The following is a 15,454-nucleotide window of genomic DNA, read 5'->3' as shown; positions in this document are numbered from 1 at the left end:
TACACTTGAATTTCTTTCTGTACTGGAAATTGTTTCACTAGAACTCCAAGAACACAGGTCACTTAAGGGACCAGGTCACTTAAGGGACCCAACATTTAGTTAGGGTGCTAGGTAATAAACACAATTTTTTGTCTTATTTCATGTTGTTCTGTTAGTCACTGAGATCCCATGTTCTGCTCTGTTTCTGCAGTCACTGGTTAAATGGAAGCCGCTCCTGGGATCTGGATGGTTTCTGCTGACATAGACTTTGCATAGCAGCTCCATCGCCTCAGGAGGTTGCAATGAGTGGCGGAGGGGAGCAGCCTGATATCCTCAGTGTGGGAATCTTGGTCAAAGAAAGATGGAAGGTGGTGAGTATGCCTTCCTACAGTTCTTTTTCTCTATGGAAGCATATTTTTAAAAAACAACAGTTTGTGCTTTGAAATATTTTACACAATTATTGTGAGATGTATTTTGCTTAATACTTAAGTGATGAAAGGACTTTAAATTCATTTGCTTCTCATACCCTACTTTAAAAAGAAGTAATATGTATTTAAGGTGGCTTTTTTTTCTGGTGAGGGCCTAGGAAAACTTCTAAATCCTGACTTTGTGCCTGCTCAGAGCACATCTGGAAGAATCTTGTTAGCATATTAAATCCTTTAGAAATCAGTCAAGCACCCTCTTGAAACTAGTCAGATTGTGAGATCTGTTACTTCTTATAGGAAGCTGTCTCAGGACCTTACTGCTATTCCACTTAGAAGTTATTTTTATTTGTTATATATTGTAGCACAGATTTATTCCTGGTTGATTTTACATCCATGTGATTGTACACCAGTATTGGCTTTGCCATAAATAACTCTGTTCCCTTTTGGTGTTCGTATCCTTGATTTATCTCTAGAGGAGAGTAGTATTGGTTTGAAAGTATTTTTGCTGGGAAAACCAGTCTGAGTTCTCATAGTTCCTTCTCCAATCAATATAGAATTTGTTTACTCATGGATTTTTCTGAGAATTTAAAAAGCAAACAACAAACCCCCCAAAAAATGGGAGGAAAAGAAGCACCAATTCATAGTAGATCACCTTGAGTAACTTTGTTCAGTAGGCTGCGAATGGGTATTGAATCGCTATTTCTTGCACCGCCTTTGCTTTTATTGCTCCTCTATTTCAATATTTTGTTTAAAATGAGGAGGCTGAGCATAGAAGAAACAGATTCCTCGTTCACTTCATGCGGAGAAAATAATTTCAACTGTCTTGTGCCTTATATTTATAAATGCAGGAAGCTGCTACTAGCTTTGTGTGGGAAACCTTTACATTTCCTTTGGTGTAAACAGAACCTAAATGGCTGTGTTTGGAGTGTATTTATAAAACAGCTTCTTATATTGCATCTCAGTACTGCAGTGAAGTAAAAAATGAAAGCATAGTCTTGAATCAGATAAAATAGAACAAAATAGCATTATAGACAGATTATACAGCATACTATATCCCTATTCACTAAACTACTCAGTTATGTGATATATGCAAAAGTAGTCCTGTTTTATTCAGGTTTATTTTCTCACTCTGTAATGAAGACTGATGATCAGGTTGGTGTCTTTCAGAGACTATCAAGAGCAGGCTGTTGTTCATCTTGTGATTATATATTTTTGACATGTATGTTTTCCAGATCAAGTATTGCAGGTGGATGACTGCCAAATATTGTCTGTGGATAACTCTTCAATTTCTTAATTTGTGTAGCAAACAGTAAGGATTTATTGATGGGGTCTAAGGTGATACACTTCCTTCTGAATTCTAGATTTCCTAGGACATCTGCCAGTGGAAGAAAAAAGCATGCAAGTTTTAGCAATTCCTAGGTTATTGATGTTTTTGCTAGGTTCCTGGAACAGTAGAGTACTCCAGAATTCCTTTTGTAGAAAGAGGAGGAGGTATAAACCAGTGAACTTTTATGTTTTGACTGCAAAGGGTTCTGCCCTGAATTATCAGTAGCACTTCTGATTGTTCCCTGTGGAACTCTGTCAACATCCTGCTTTATTTTCCCCCCAGCTGAAGCATGGTAGCTCTGTAGTATCATTGCATGAGAATATTTTGGTTTAACTAGTTTAAGAAAAAGCTGCTAAACATTCTGGAAGCTATGTAAAGATTTGCAGGTCGAATGCGGTTTTAATTGTTCAGGACCTTTCATTGTGAAAAAAGACCTGAAATTTGTGGACATGAACACTGAAAAAAAGTATGCTCAATTAAATTAAATTTTAACCTAGACAGGTTTAGGATGATTCTATTTTTAAAATTAAGCATAGAAAATACAGTATAAAATATTTTCCTCAGTGACATCATCCCTCTCTACAGATACTTTGTTATCATTTGCTTTTATCATCTGTTGATGCCTTTTCTCATCCTGCTTTTTTGCCTCTGAAACGCTTACTACAGTCCTGGCTTGGAGGCTTGATTGCAATGATAATTGTTTATAGGTAGGTTTAAGAACATCCTTCAATATGCAGTGAAAGCAAAAGTGCCAGCATGAAATGTGCTTGGAATTGTGTATTTTCCACTTGAAGCATACAAAGAGTTGGGAGTTAAAGAATGGAGAGAGTGAATTTGGAGTATGAGATGCTGAAAGCAAAGAAGAGAAGCTTGAAACTAATGCATGAAAGAACAGCCCTGTGGAGAAGGACTTGAGGAGTACTGATTGATAAAAACCTGGAAACCAGCCAGCAATGTGTGCTTGCAGCCCAGAAAGCAAATCATATCCCAGACTTCATCAAGAGAAGCATGGACAGTGGGTTGAGGGAGGTAATTCTGCCCCTCTAATCTGCTCTGGTGAGACAGTATCCGGAGTACCATGTCCATCTCTGGAGTCCTTGGCACAAAAAATACATTAACCTATTGGAACTGAGTCCAGAGGAGGGCCACAAAAATGGTCAGAGGGATGGAATATTGCTTCTGTGAAGGAGGGCTGAGGTTGGGGTTCTTGGGCCTGGAAAAGAGAAGGCTCCATCTCTTGCAGCCTCACAGTACTTAAAGGGGGCCCTATATGAAAGATGGGAGAGAGGACAAGGAGTGATGGCTTTAAACTAGAAGAGGGGAGATTTGGACTAGATACAGGAAAGACATTTTTTACACTGAGGGTGGTGAAAAGCTGGAACAGGTTGTCCATAGAGGTGGTAGATGCCCCATCTCTGGGAACATTCTGGGTCAGGCCGATGTAGTTGATGATGTCCCTGCTCGCTGCAGTGTTGTTAGACTAGATGGTGTCTGAAAGGTCCCTTCCAACCCAAACCATTCTGTGATTCTGTTCTAAAATGGGAGAATGTGGTACAGCTGTAAACGAGCAACATGACCCTCATCAGGGCAAAGGACTTTGAGCAGATATAGCAGGAGAACAGAATGGTTGATGAGTCCTGTCTGAACTCAGAAGCAAACTGCAAGTGAACAGAGGTGGAAATAGTGATATGCTGCCTAGACATTACCTCTGTGTTTAAAGGATGAATTTACAGGAAAGCCAGTTAAAGGCAGTTAAAACTGCAGGATGTGAAAAACAACAAGAAAGGCTTCTACAAGGACATTGGCAGCAAAAAGAAGACCAGTGAAGATGTGGGCTCATTGCTGAATGTGGTGTGTGACCCAGTGACAAAGGACATGAAAAGTAATTTTTTTTCCCTACAATCAAAATGAGGTTCATTTGTTCCTGGAGTTGTTGACCAATATCATTATTGGATGCATGTTAATGGTTCTGGTGTGCTTTATCTGAGGATAGAAATTGATCTGTTTGTTTTTCAGTGTGCTGGTTTATTTGGGTTTGGAGGTTTATTTATTTATTTAAAGCAGAAGAGCCGCTTCAAAACTTTCAAGAAGCAGACTTGCTCAGCCTGTCTGTTTCTCAGAGGGGGTGAATGAAATTATATGACATACTGCTATCAGTTTGTATAGGGATGAGCATGCCTCTGCCACATCTTTCCCTTCCCACCTTTTCACCATGCATTCTCATTGTCTCAGTTGTGCTTATACTAGGATTAAAATTTTTGTGCTGTATTTTTTATGTTGTTAATTTATGTCAGATCAATGTCTGTGTTTAACTGTTAGAGTCCTATTAATAGCTCAGAGATCAGGCATGATCCTGGATTTACCAAACCAAGAGGTGGAATGTAATAGTGCAGACTTAAAATGGCCAAACAAGTCAAACACAATCTTTGAGACATATGCATAAACACATGTGGTTTTTTTTTTATTTAAAAAGAAATTATATGTAAACTCCTGTTAAAACTTTTTCCCAGTAGTTAAATGACAGATCTTGTTCCTTTCTGTAAGGACCAACACCCTGCATGTACTAAACGTAACAACGTAGCCAAGTTATACTGAATATTTAATCAAACTTGAAAGGTTTCTATTTCTCACAGCTGGTCATTATTTCAGAGTTAACCATAGATTCTTACCTGAGTTGCACCTTAAACAGGTCATGTCCAAAGGCACAAATGCCTTACTTGGGATTTGTGATACTGGGTGCTTGAACTCGTTAAGTTCTTGAAACGTGCAGGTTAAACAGTAACAGACTCCAACCTGTGTAGATAGTGTGCTTGTTACACTGATTCACAGAAAGTGCTGAGCTGCTGGAGGAGAGGAGACTGCATTTGCTAACAGCTTGAGTTTGCCAGAAAGAAATGAATGTGGATTTACAGTCAGAAGCACATATTTATGTGGATTAGTTTTGCAGGTCTGAACATGTGTTGTGTGCTGTCTATGATGTGCATCTTCTTTTAAGCTGACAATAAACTGGCCAGTATTGAGTAATGTAGGAAATCCTTCATATCTTGGGCAGTATTTTCATCTTCTTAAGAATAATGAAACAGCAGTTGCTTGTGGTGGTAAAAGATCTTCAGGACAGAAAGTATATGATGAAACAGTCAGTGATGTTGTACTCCTACAGAACAATAATTTCATGCAACATGGCTTGAAAAATGAAAGTAAACAGGAGTGTTTTATCTGATACATTCTTCCATATTCTTAGGAGCCTGGACTATTTTAAACATTGTCTTTCCTTCTCAGTCAGATGGCTCATTGTCTGGATTAGGAGACATTAGATTTATTTTCAGAATCTGAAGAGAGGTCAGCATATTGCTGGTCTCTAGATCCCCGGAATGCTTAGATGACATTTAATACAGTGTAGTCATATAACCTTAGCAACTTTATTTTTTGAAGTGACATTTAGAAAACCATGTCAGTTCTTTCAGGGTAAAATAGAGTAAAAATACAATATTGCTTTCTTAGTGTTTCTTAGGTTAAATGTTTTTGTCTCCTTTTCTCTTTCACCATTTTTACAATGGTAGCTGAAGGGGAGTTCGTTGGAACTATGACATGAAATAACATTGGTATTTTTGATACCCCAAACAGGACAAGTCTTTGTTCACTGTGAACATTTAAAGCAGAGTGAAAACAGAACTATTACTGCTTGCTCTGAATGTAGTGCAAACTAATTAATATGCTAGGAGCATTCTTCTTGCCTCTTCTAACACACATGAAACTTTTGGTGGTGCAAGTTTTTTTAGTATGTCTGTTAATAAGAATGGTATTGGTGAAGCCTAGGTAAATGTGAGCAACATTAGAAGTGTATATTCAAAGATAATCTTGGCCCTTTCTTACCATAGATGATTTAGCTGTTATGTGTAAGGCACTGCTGATCATAGAAAATGCCCTGTCTTTTCAGTACATCCAAGATCTTTTGTACCTTTAGTATACAATGTGCATATTTCTGAAAGAAGAAAAAGATGGCATAGTTTAAAAACATTGTTGTGCATTTATATTTAAGGAAAGATTTTAATCAGCGTGCTGTCATTGGTCAGGCTCATGCTGAGAATGCTAGTGCACTCTGGTATTCAATGCAGGAAGTGTAGTACAGGTGGAGATCAGGTGTGCTAATTTGTTTTCTTAGGATTTCCTTCTAAACTGTGGTTAACCATTTCTTTGGAGATTATTCAGTAGCTGTTTTATGTACTGAGAAATATGATTATGTTATTTAAAAATCAATGAGTAATACAACAGCATTTGTGGTATGGCAGGCAGTGCAAAAGAGTACTGATATTTTGTTTAATTTCTCTTTTTCTCCCCCACCTTTAAATCTGTTTTTGTTATCCCACCCTCATCCCCCCATGTAGTTGAGGAAAATAGGAGGCGGAGGATTTGGAGAAATTTACGATGCAGTGGACTTGCTTACTCGGGAAAACGTTGCACTGAAGGTCGAATCAGCTCAGCAGCCAAAGCAAGTGCTGAAAATGGAAGTAGCTGTGCTGAAGAAATTACAAGGTAGGGCTGTACTCTGGATGTGCCAAAAGCAGAACATCAGTGTATCTTCTTAAAAAAAGTCATAATCTCTCTTTAGTTATAGCTTGAGTAAATAATCATGGTATTCTGCAGGTTATGGTTAAAGAGCTATTAAAAATGGAATAGAAGCTCTTTCAGATTCTGAAAGTTTTGCTACAGTGCATCTTTTTGTTGGAACAGGATGACATGAAAATAAAAAGAAGAACAGAAAAATCAAGTTGTTGCAAAACCTCTGCTCAACTTGCAGTTTATTCTGGATTGGGACCTTCTTTCCGTTTTCAAATAAGACCTTTAAGTATTTGTCTGAGGCTGTCATTACAGAGGAATATGCAATGGCTTCTCTTCATTGCTTTTCACAAGACTTTAAAAAGGAAGTTTAAAGGGTGATGTTTTTCCTTAAAGAGATTATTTTGAATCTGGAAGATTTTTGACTAAAACATCTGCTTCTGTCAGGATCCAAATTTTTCCAAACTCTTAGTTCAAGTAAAGCAAAATCTGCATGGCATACAGTGCTGCCTAATCTGCTGTAAAGGTCACATTACAGCAGAAAGAGATGGCCTCTATAGATTTAAGAGGGCAAACCTGTCACATGTTACAGTGTTAACAAACTGTTCCTCTCTTTATATCTTGTAAAAGAATTTCACAAAACCATCTAGCATTGTGTAGTTGAGCAAGGAGATCTAGGGATCTAGAGATCTATTAGCTTTCTTCGACTTTTGGTTTCTAATCCAGAAACAGAGAGTAAATTTCAACATTACCTGTTCTAAATTTATAAGCAATTTGTCAGGCTTCTTGAAAGAAATCATTTTGAAGAAACAAACACCTGTGGAATTTCAACTACTAAGAATTAATAGTAATTTTTTTTCTTTCTGCATGCACGAGCTTTAAAGACTTGTTGTTAAAAATAGAATAAGGTGGTGTACATGAAAACAATAAAGTAACAGGGAAGATATTAATAACCAAAATAAAATGTTATGTTTTGGTAGTGCCACAATGCCAATGTGTTTGTACAACCATAGCTGCATATGGTACTGTGTAACTGGAGTGCCTTGTAACTCTCTACTGTGAGTTTAAGCGTGGTGCAGCTTGAATGCTTTGTTCTTAGTAAAAGCTTTTGAAATGTTTTTGCAACCTAGAAATGTTTGCTGAAAAATTAAAAAGTTGCTTTGTGAATAGTTGCCATAGGAGTAACAATTTTCCTATCAGTCTTCCTTTGGCTGTATAATTGCTTTAACAATCCAAGTTGTCTTGCAGAGGAGTCTGTGGTTCTACTGAATCATGGAAAATACTGTCTAGATGAAAACAAAAGAGTAATGAAATACCTGAGCTACAGATATTATATATATAATATATATTGTGTATAGATATATAATATATATAGTTAATATATGTTAATAAATAATATATGCAACAAATAATATCTATTATATATAGTAATAGGTATTATATATTATATAGATGTTAATATATTATATATTGCAAATAAAGGTATTTCAGTTATTTTTACTCCCAATATTAATTCTCTGAGGAAACTATAAATAGAATCAAAAACAAAACAAAAACCCAAAAACCCAGAAACCTTTGATTTTGTATGAGACATTTTGGAGCTCTTTTGGCAACCTTCCTTATGAGAAAACAGTCTAAATATTACTCCTTAATTTTTACCTCTTAATACTCTCTTGCATAGTTGTTAAAAAATGAAGTGGGTGATTCCCTGCTATTAGCACTGGACATGACCTCCTATTACTGTGAAACTACTCTGGTTTTATGTGGGGAATGTTGTAGATAATCAGGAAGGTAGCTGCAGCAAGAGGTGGGTCAAGGGTAAACCTTTTGCATATATTGAAATTTACAGTTTGCCCAGTTATGTAACTTTCTTTACACATGCATATATTTTTGCCCATATTTAAAGGACTTTTATTGACTAAGGTGATCATAGAAACCATTTTGTTTTACATAAAATTTTGGTTTCTAGGAGCCACTTCCATTTAATTTTTCTACCTTCCCGAGTTTTCAGTATGCAAGAGCTGAAAATTTGAAGCAGAGAGAAAATGAAGAAAAATGGGCAAAATTGGGGCGTAGAAAAGAGGTTTATATTTTTGAAGAATATTTCTTTAATCAAATTCTTCATTTTCCTTACTTCTGACAAGTCTTTTTTGGTGCAGATTCAGAGCAGGTGAAATTGTAAACAGTTCTTTTAGGATATTTCTGTAACATCCTTCTAATAGCATGCACCCTCTGAGACCAATTTTTATCTTGTTCTGTCCCTTTCTGGCATGTGTGTGTATGTATGTATATAATTACTACCCTTTTCTCAAAGGACTTAGGTTCTTTTACTTTCACAGTGTTCTAGTTACCTTTGGCATAATCAGAGGAAGGAATATAATTGTCACAAAGATCCTTTTTCTTGCAAATACTTGCAAAGTTTGCTCTATGAATAGAAGGTAATGAGAGGCAGTAAGCTGACAGCATCATTCAGAATTCTCTTGATGCGTGGATCTTATTTTCATGGAAAAAATGTATTTATTATCATGTATGATTTCTGGGAAAATGATGAAGAAACAGGCTTTGGGGAAATAATGAAACAAACAGATGTATGTCTGAAGCCAACAGAACGTCTCGTCTAGTCTTTATGTGAGCTAGGCACACTCTCAAGGTTATAAACATGCTTTTGAGTGTTTCTGAATTAGAATCTTATTTCAGAGAAGCTGTGAAACTGAACTGAGAATAGCTGCTGGCAGATGTGCAGGGCTGTACTATTTGTTACTGGATTTGCTTTCAGAAGTTTTGAAAATTAAAAGACTATGGTCAATCATTGCCAGGGTGAAAGCAGACATAACTCTGTAGCTATGCAGTAGTGACTTCTAAGAAGCTCTTTGGAGAGCCTGGTCTAGCAAAACATGCCTTGATGTGTGAGTTGTTGTATGACATCTCTTAATTACAAAGGAGGAGTACGGTCTATTGATAGGGCCATTTATTACAACACAGTCCTCAGTTTCATCTCTGAAGTTTTAATTTTTACCCCCTGCCAGTAATGCTCTCTCCTAATTATTGTTGGAATTTAACTCTTTAAGTTCTGTTTTTACTTTTTTAAAAAATAAGAAATCTGCTGCCACAGATGGTTGTTTTGTTTAATCATGGTGTTAGGCCATCTGTTCCCACAGTCAGATGGGAGAAGACAGATTTATCGCATCTCACTCAGTGAGAGTGAGACTTACTCAGTTGGTTTCTGTCTCACACAACCTTATGGGCTTCTCCCTCACTCATTTACAGCTCTGTAGCGTAATTTAGTGATGGGTTGCATCTGGTGTAGGCTGAAAAGCTAGTGGTAGTGATAGCTGCAGCCTGGGGAATGGCATGTAGACTTTGCACCCTCTCTAGGAAGCTTTTCAAGGGTGTAGTTGTTCACTGCAGACTGTTACCATTTTCTCCCCCTGCTCCCTAGCCATGTGGCTCACAGGTGTGAGAAAATACTGTTTTCCCACTGAGGGAAAGGGAGCAGAAAGTATTTGCAAAGCTGTAGTAGGTGTGTATAGCCACACTCTAGTATTGGAAGATCATGCTGTTTCATAGAATCAATTATAGAATGCAGGGCTCATCTGGTCCAACCTTTCTTGGGAAAGGCACAATCTAGACCAGATGATCCAGCATCCTGTCCAGCTGAACCTTAGAAGTGTCCAGTGTTGGGACCTCTATCACTTCCCTGGGGAGTTTATTCCAATGGCTGATTTATCTGAATAGGTGTGCAGGCCCTAGTTCTGTCCTTCCCCATTTCCTCATACTTTTATAAGAGTTTGTTTCCAGAGAATTTACAACCCAAACGTAGGTGCTACTCCAGCTAAAATAGGGTTCCTCTGACCAAACCAAGTTTGGACATTTACTAAATTTGTCAGATGAAATCTGACTGTGTTTCCCTGCAGGTGTTCCATCAGCAGACCCACAGCGGCTGTGAAATGAATCATAAATATTTGAGATGAGACTTCATTAACTGGAAACTGCAGCAATGAATATACAAAATTTTCATCTTGACAAATGTGCTGCAAGTCCTTTTTCTTCATAAGATTATACTGTCTGTAATATTGCCTGTCTTCCTTAAACAAATGGGTGGAAGGAAGAAATGGAGGAAAAGCAGTGATGCTTGCAGCTCTGCACTTAGGTGTTTTCAGAAGTTGTAGAGTTGTCTTCTAAAGCAATTCTTTTAAAATAAATTATTTGGATAAATCCTGTATCATTTGCTCTGTTTAAACAGGACTATCTGCTTTTTTTGTACATGGCAGGGAGCTTCCTAGGGAATCAGTAAAGAGGAAACCGCTCTTCTGTCAGGTGATGTGAGAATATTCAGAAGCTGTAGGGCCGAGCTGTGGGGTTTTAAAGCAGAAATATTTATTTTAATTTATCCATTGATTTTCTCCTATGATTATTTTTCCTGTCTCTTTTTTCTCCCTCCCCCCTGTGGTGGATTGAGAGAGGGCCTAGCTCTCCCTCCCTCCCTCACAGAGAAAGAAACCACAGCTAAACTCAGTGGGAGAAGCAAAGCTGTATTTACAAGCATATATGGAATGCAGGTTATATCTAACACAGTATATACAGTGTTTACAATATATATAGAAATATACAGCAAAGGAAAATAACACAACAAAATTCTCTCCTCCGGACAGAGAGGAGGGTTCCCTCCCCTGTACCTCCCTCTCTCCCCCTACCTCCCTTTTTTCCCAAAAAGGGGTTAGAAAGAGAAAGAAAGGCAGTTATTAAGGAAGACAATTCTTATTAGGCTTCAAAAAGCACATGCAGGGATTAGTTTTGCTTATCTCAAGGTCAGCTCCGGCTAGTTTGCTCAGAAGCAGACAGGCTGGAACTCAGAAAAATTCCCGCTGAACTAAAACTTAAAGCTGCATTCTACCAATCTACCAATGAAATTCGTTTAGAATATCTGAATGTTTTCATTTTGATACCAAAACATTTAGCCAGAGTGTTCCAACACTGTCCCTTTCTTAAAGGCACGGCCTCAAACGGTCACACCCCCCTACTTATGAAATCCCAAGGGTAAAGAAATTACCGAAAGAAAGTAGCTGACAGAAATGATACACAACTTAGTGGCCACTTGTGACTATCAGCTTTATTTTGGCTGTAGCCTCTGTGGTGGCAGAAGGTATGGTAAATGGCCTGAGGGACTTAAACCCTACAGTTCCCACTTCTATCATAGACTGGGATCATATGGGGTGCCAGCTTCTCTCCAAGGTGAACACAGATACTGAAATGACAGTAAGGTTGCATTCTCCTTCTGTTTCCTTACTGTAGTCTTTGGCTTGCCTTTTTCATGCTTTACCTGGAGAATTTTGTGCTTTAACTTATAACTGCAGGCTAGTAAGGAGATTATTTTTGACTAGCTGTCTTCTGCTCAACAATTTGCTCCAAGGACAGGAGGAAGCTTTAAAGAAAATTGGCTTAAACCTGTGGGGTTTCTTTTTTTCTCTAAACTGCTACAGTTCTTCTATCTCCGCTTCAGTGTACCTGAGTTGAATTTGTCTTTTGTAGCAAAAGAGAGCAAAGTTCATGTTCTAGAAGTTATTAATAAATGAGATTTCAATGCAAAGATGACCCACAGATGCTGTTTTCTTTCATTGTGGCAGCTGCAGGTGATAGAAGAAAGAGGAATGAGGGCAGTAAATACTGTCTGTAGCATGCCATCAGCTTTGCAAGAAAAAGAACTTTTACCAGTCTGCAATGCCTTGAATTTGTGGACATACAGACATGTTGCCATGCACATTTTCTTATGGAAAAATGATAGCTGTGGTAGGGCTGCATATTTTATGAGAGAAAACTATTTAATTAGGAGTAGCACTGACATTGGTTTTAGAGCTGTTGAACGTGTGAGGGTGGGAAACTTTATGAAAGGTCTCTAAAGAAATATAACTGTCTCTTCTAGTAACTTGCTAGGTATTTAAAGAAATAAATGCCAACTTTTCATTATTATTGGCTAATTTGCTTCTTTTTTCTTTTTTTTTGTCCTGCCAGGAAAAGATCATGTCTGTAGATTCATCGGATGTGGAAGGAATGACAGATTTAACTATGTGGTCATGCAGTTGCAGGTCAGTGTTTCAAAGAGATGTCAAAGTTTATTTGTGTGTTTTGGTTTATTAGCCATGTATATATCAAAATAGCAGTAAAACTTTAGAGGGTGGTAAATGAAAAAAACCTGAAGATCAGGAATGCATAGTAGTGAGCAAATCTGAATTGAAGTGTGCTCAGGCAGCCAAGAAGGCCAGTGGCATCCTGGCCTGTATCAGGAACGGTGTGGCCAGCAGGACCAGGGAGGTCATTCTGGTCCTGTACACAGCACTGGTTAGGCCACACCTTGAGTACTGTGTCCAGTTCTGGGCCCCTCAATTTAGGAAGGATGTTGAGTTGCTGGAACATGTCCAGAGAAGGTCAACAAAGCTGGGGAGGGGTTTGGAACACAAGCCCTATGAGGAGAGGCTGAGGGAGCTGGGGTTGCTCAGCCTGGAGAAGAGGAGGCTCAGGGGAGACCTTATTGCTGTCTACAACTACCTGAAGGGAGGTTGTAGCCAAGTGGGGGCTGGTCTCTTCTCTCAGGCAACCAGTACCAGAACACAGTCTCAGGCTGCATTAGCGGAGGTTTAGGCTGGATGGTAGGAAGAAGTTCTACACAGAGAGTGATTGCCCCTTGGAATGGACTGCCCAGGGGGGTGGTGGAATCACCATCACTGAGGGTGTTTAGGAGGAGACTTGATGGGGTGCTTGGTGCCATGGTTTAGTTGATTAGATGGTGTTGGATGATGGGTTGGATGCAATGATCTCGAAGGTCTCTTCCAACCTGGTCTGGTCTATTCTATTCCATTATATTCCATCCTTAAATATTTGTCATTTGATATCCCTTCCATAATTCTCTCAGGAAGGAGAAAAGTTGCATCATCAGAAAGACCTGTATGTACTTCTAAAAAGCCTTAGTTTGGTCCATGTTATTTAGGAGGAGAAAGGCAGTAAGTTCGTTGTTTTCAAAACCAGATTCTAAACTTACTGCTGAGGATACTCAGGGACATACACTCATTACATTTAGGTGTGATGTGCTATCCTTGAATACAAAAACAGGTAACGAGAGTATTCCATGGTTCACCATGAAGAATCTCTCTGTCAATTTTGGTATTAGTTGGTGGGCTTTTTTGTCAGTTTTTTTGTGTGTGTGTGTTTGATTTTTTTGGTGGTGGTGGTGGTTGTTGTTGGTTTGGTTTGGTTTGGTTTTTAATGAAAATGTCCTTTTAACTTGATCAGGGTCGGAACTTGGCCGACCTGCGTCGGAGCCAGTCTCGAGGGACATTCACCATTAGCACCACTCTGCGGCTTGGGAAGCAGATTTTGGAATCTATCGAAAGCATTCATTCTGTGGGATTCCTGCACAGGGACATAAAACCGGTAAGCCTGCCCATTAACTCAAAACAGGCAAGTTTTGTTGTGGTTTTCAGATGGTTGCATAAGTAAGATTAGGTTCTGTACTACATGTGCAGATGAAAAGGGACAGAAAATTGAATGTTTATTCATCAGGTAAGGCAGATTTAGTAAACAGTAACTTCTGTCCTTGTCATCATTGCTTCCAGTTAGTTAGGCCTCCTTGCAATTTTCTGTACTTCAAACTTTTGACTGTAGCATCATGAAAACAAGAGTTTCTGCCATAAGGTATACTCTAATCAGTTTGGCTAATGGCAATTAATATCTTCATATAATTAAGCTAAGAGAATAGATACTAACTGTAGGGTGTTTTATATGCTCTTCAATAGGAGTTGGTTTTTTTTTTTCTGTTTAATATATAAAAAGCAAACGATGAAAGAAAAGAGGCTGTTTTTTTGTACAATTCTATTAAAATGAGTGTCGAAACACCATGAGGCTAGTACCCTCCTGAAAGCATCACACTTTTATTCTTCTTATTTTTTTTCTGTTTTTCTTTTAATTACTCCTGAAATTGCATCAGCTATTTTTAATATTGCTCTATATTAAAAATATCATTATAACCCTGACCGTCAATAACTTCCAAATGAGAAGAAATGAGCAAATCTTTTTGTGGTGGGTTGGAAGGCTGATCCTTCCTTGCCTTTCACCAGGGCAGAAAAAATGAGATTCAGACAAACGGATTGCAGAAGTGGTGCAGAGTTTAAATGGAAAAGCAGTGAATGTTTTACAGAGAACATGGTGACAAAAGAGATCCCAAAGCATCCCAACACTCCCCTTTCTTTTTCCCCACCTGAGGGTACACCCAAAACCCCCAAGGCTCTTTCTTTCCCCCCCCACCTCCAGTGTTAGTCTAATCTCAGATGGCCACATCTGAGATCGCCCTTCCCCTTTCTCCTCCCGGGATTAGGCCTAGTCAGGCCCAAGAGGCTGCGAGATGACTCCCCCTCCATTGCCGGATAGGGACCATCTCCATAGGAGCGGTGAGGGAAGAAAGAGGAAGTGTAAGACTTTGCAGGTAATTTTATAGGGAGCAGGACATTATGGGATGAAATATGCAGCTTCCTGTGTCCACCCACTGGGCTGAACCCTTGGGACACCGGGGGTGTGTCTTATGTGGCTGCCCCAGTGGGGCACCCAGCCCAAACTGTGGGAATGCCAGCAACGAGCAGTGTGAGCAATCCTGGCAGTGCAGACCTAGAGCCTGACATGGTGGTAGGCCATGCTCTGCCAGGTTGCTCACACTGCTCATTGCTGGCATTCCCGCACAAACTGCTACACTTCTGTCTTCTAATTGATGCAAATATAAGTGGCTATATCTGGCACAGACAGCTAAATTTCCTGCTAGCTGAGTGATGTTTGCATAAAAACTCTGGTAACAGTTTTTGTGCATTAGGGAATTTTCATTACTTCTTCCTTGCAACATTCTGTAAGACCTGTGTTTTCCCTGCTCCATCCCCAAGATTTCTAGTAGTAGAGAAAGGACACAGAGGCAGTGAATGTCAAATGAAATAGGTGAGGGGGAGTTAGTTGGAGCGCAAGATTTTAATGATGAAAACAATTCAAGTTTTGAATGGGAAATAGCTGGCAGGATGGACTGGGGGCATCTTGTTATCTAGCTCCGTCTTGGAGCCTACAGGCTCAGACAGGATGGAAACAGAATGCTGTTAGGGAATGGAAAAAAAATAGAGTTTTGCCTTGTTATTTTCCT

At 38.9% G+C, this 15,454-nt stretch overlaps 1 protein-coding gene across 1 annotated transcript in view; it reads left to right on the top strand.

The window, feature by feature from the left end:
- TTBK2 (tau tubulin kinase 2) overlaps window positions 1-15,454 on the top strand; it is a 109,062-nt gene that overhangs the window by 38,539 nt on the left and 55,069 nt on the right. The window contains 4 exon segments of the mRNA XM_054161527.1: window positions 191-350; window positions 6,117-6,264; window positions 12,298-12,371; window positions 13,573-13,713. Of these exon segments, the coding sequence (XP_054017502.1) occupies window positions 282-350; window positions 6,117-6,264; window positions 12,298-12,371; window positions 13,573-13,713 (432 nt within the window). The 5' untranslated portion in view covers window positions 191-281.

This window comes from Dryobates pubescens, chromosome 5 (genome assembly GCF_014839835.1).
Source record: "Dryobates pubescens isolate bDryPub1 chromosome 5, bDryPub1.pri, whole genome shotgun sequence".
Classification (NCBI taxonomy): domain Eukaryota; kingdom Metazoa; phylum Chordata; class Aves; order Piciformes; family Picidae; genus Dryobates; species Dryobates pubescens.
Note: the sequence above shows the minus strand (reverse complement) of the source record. Positions and strands in the feature narration are given on the sequence as shown.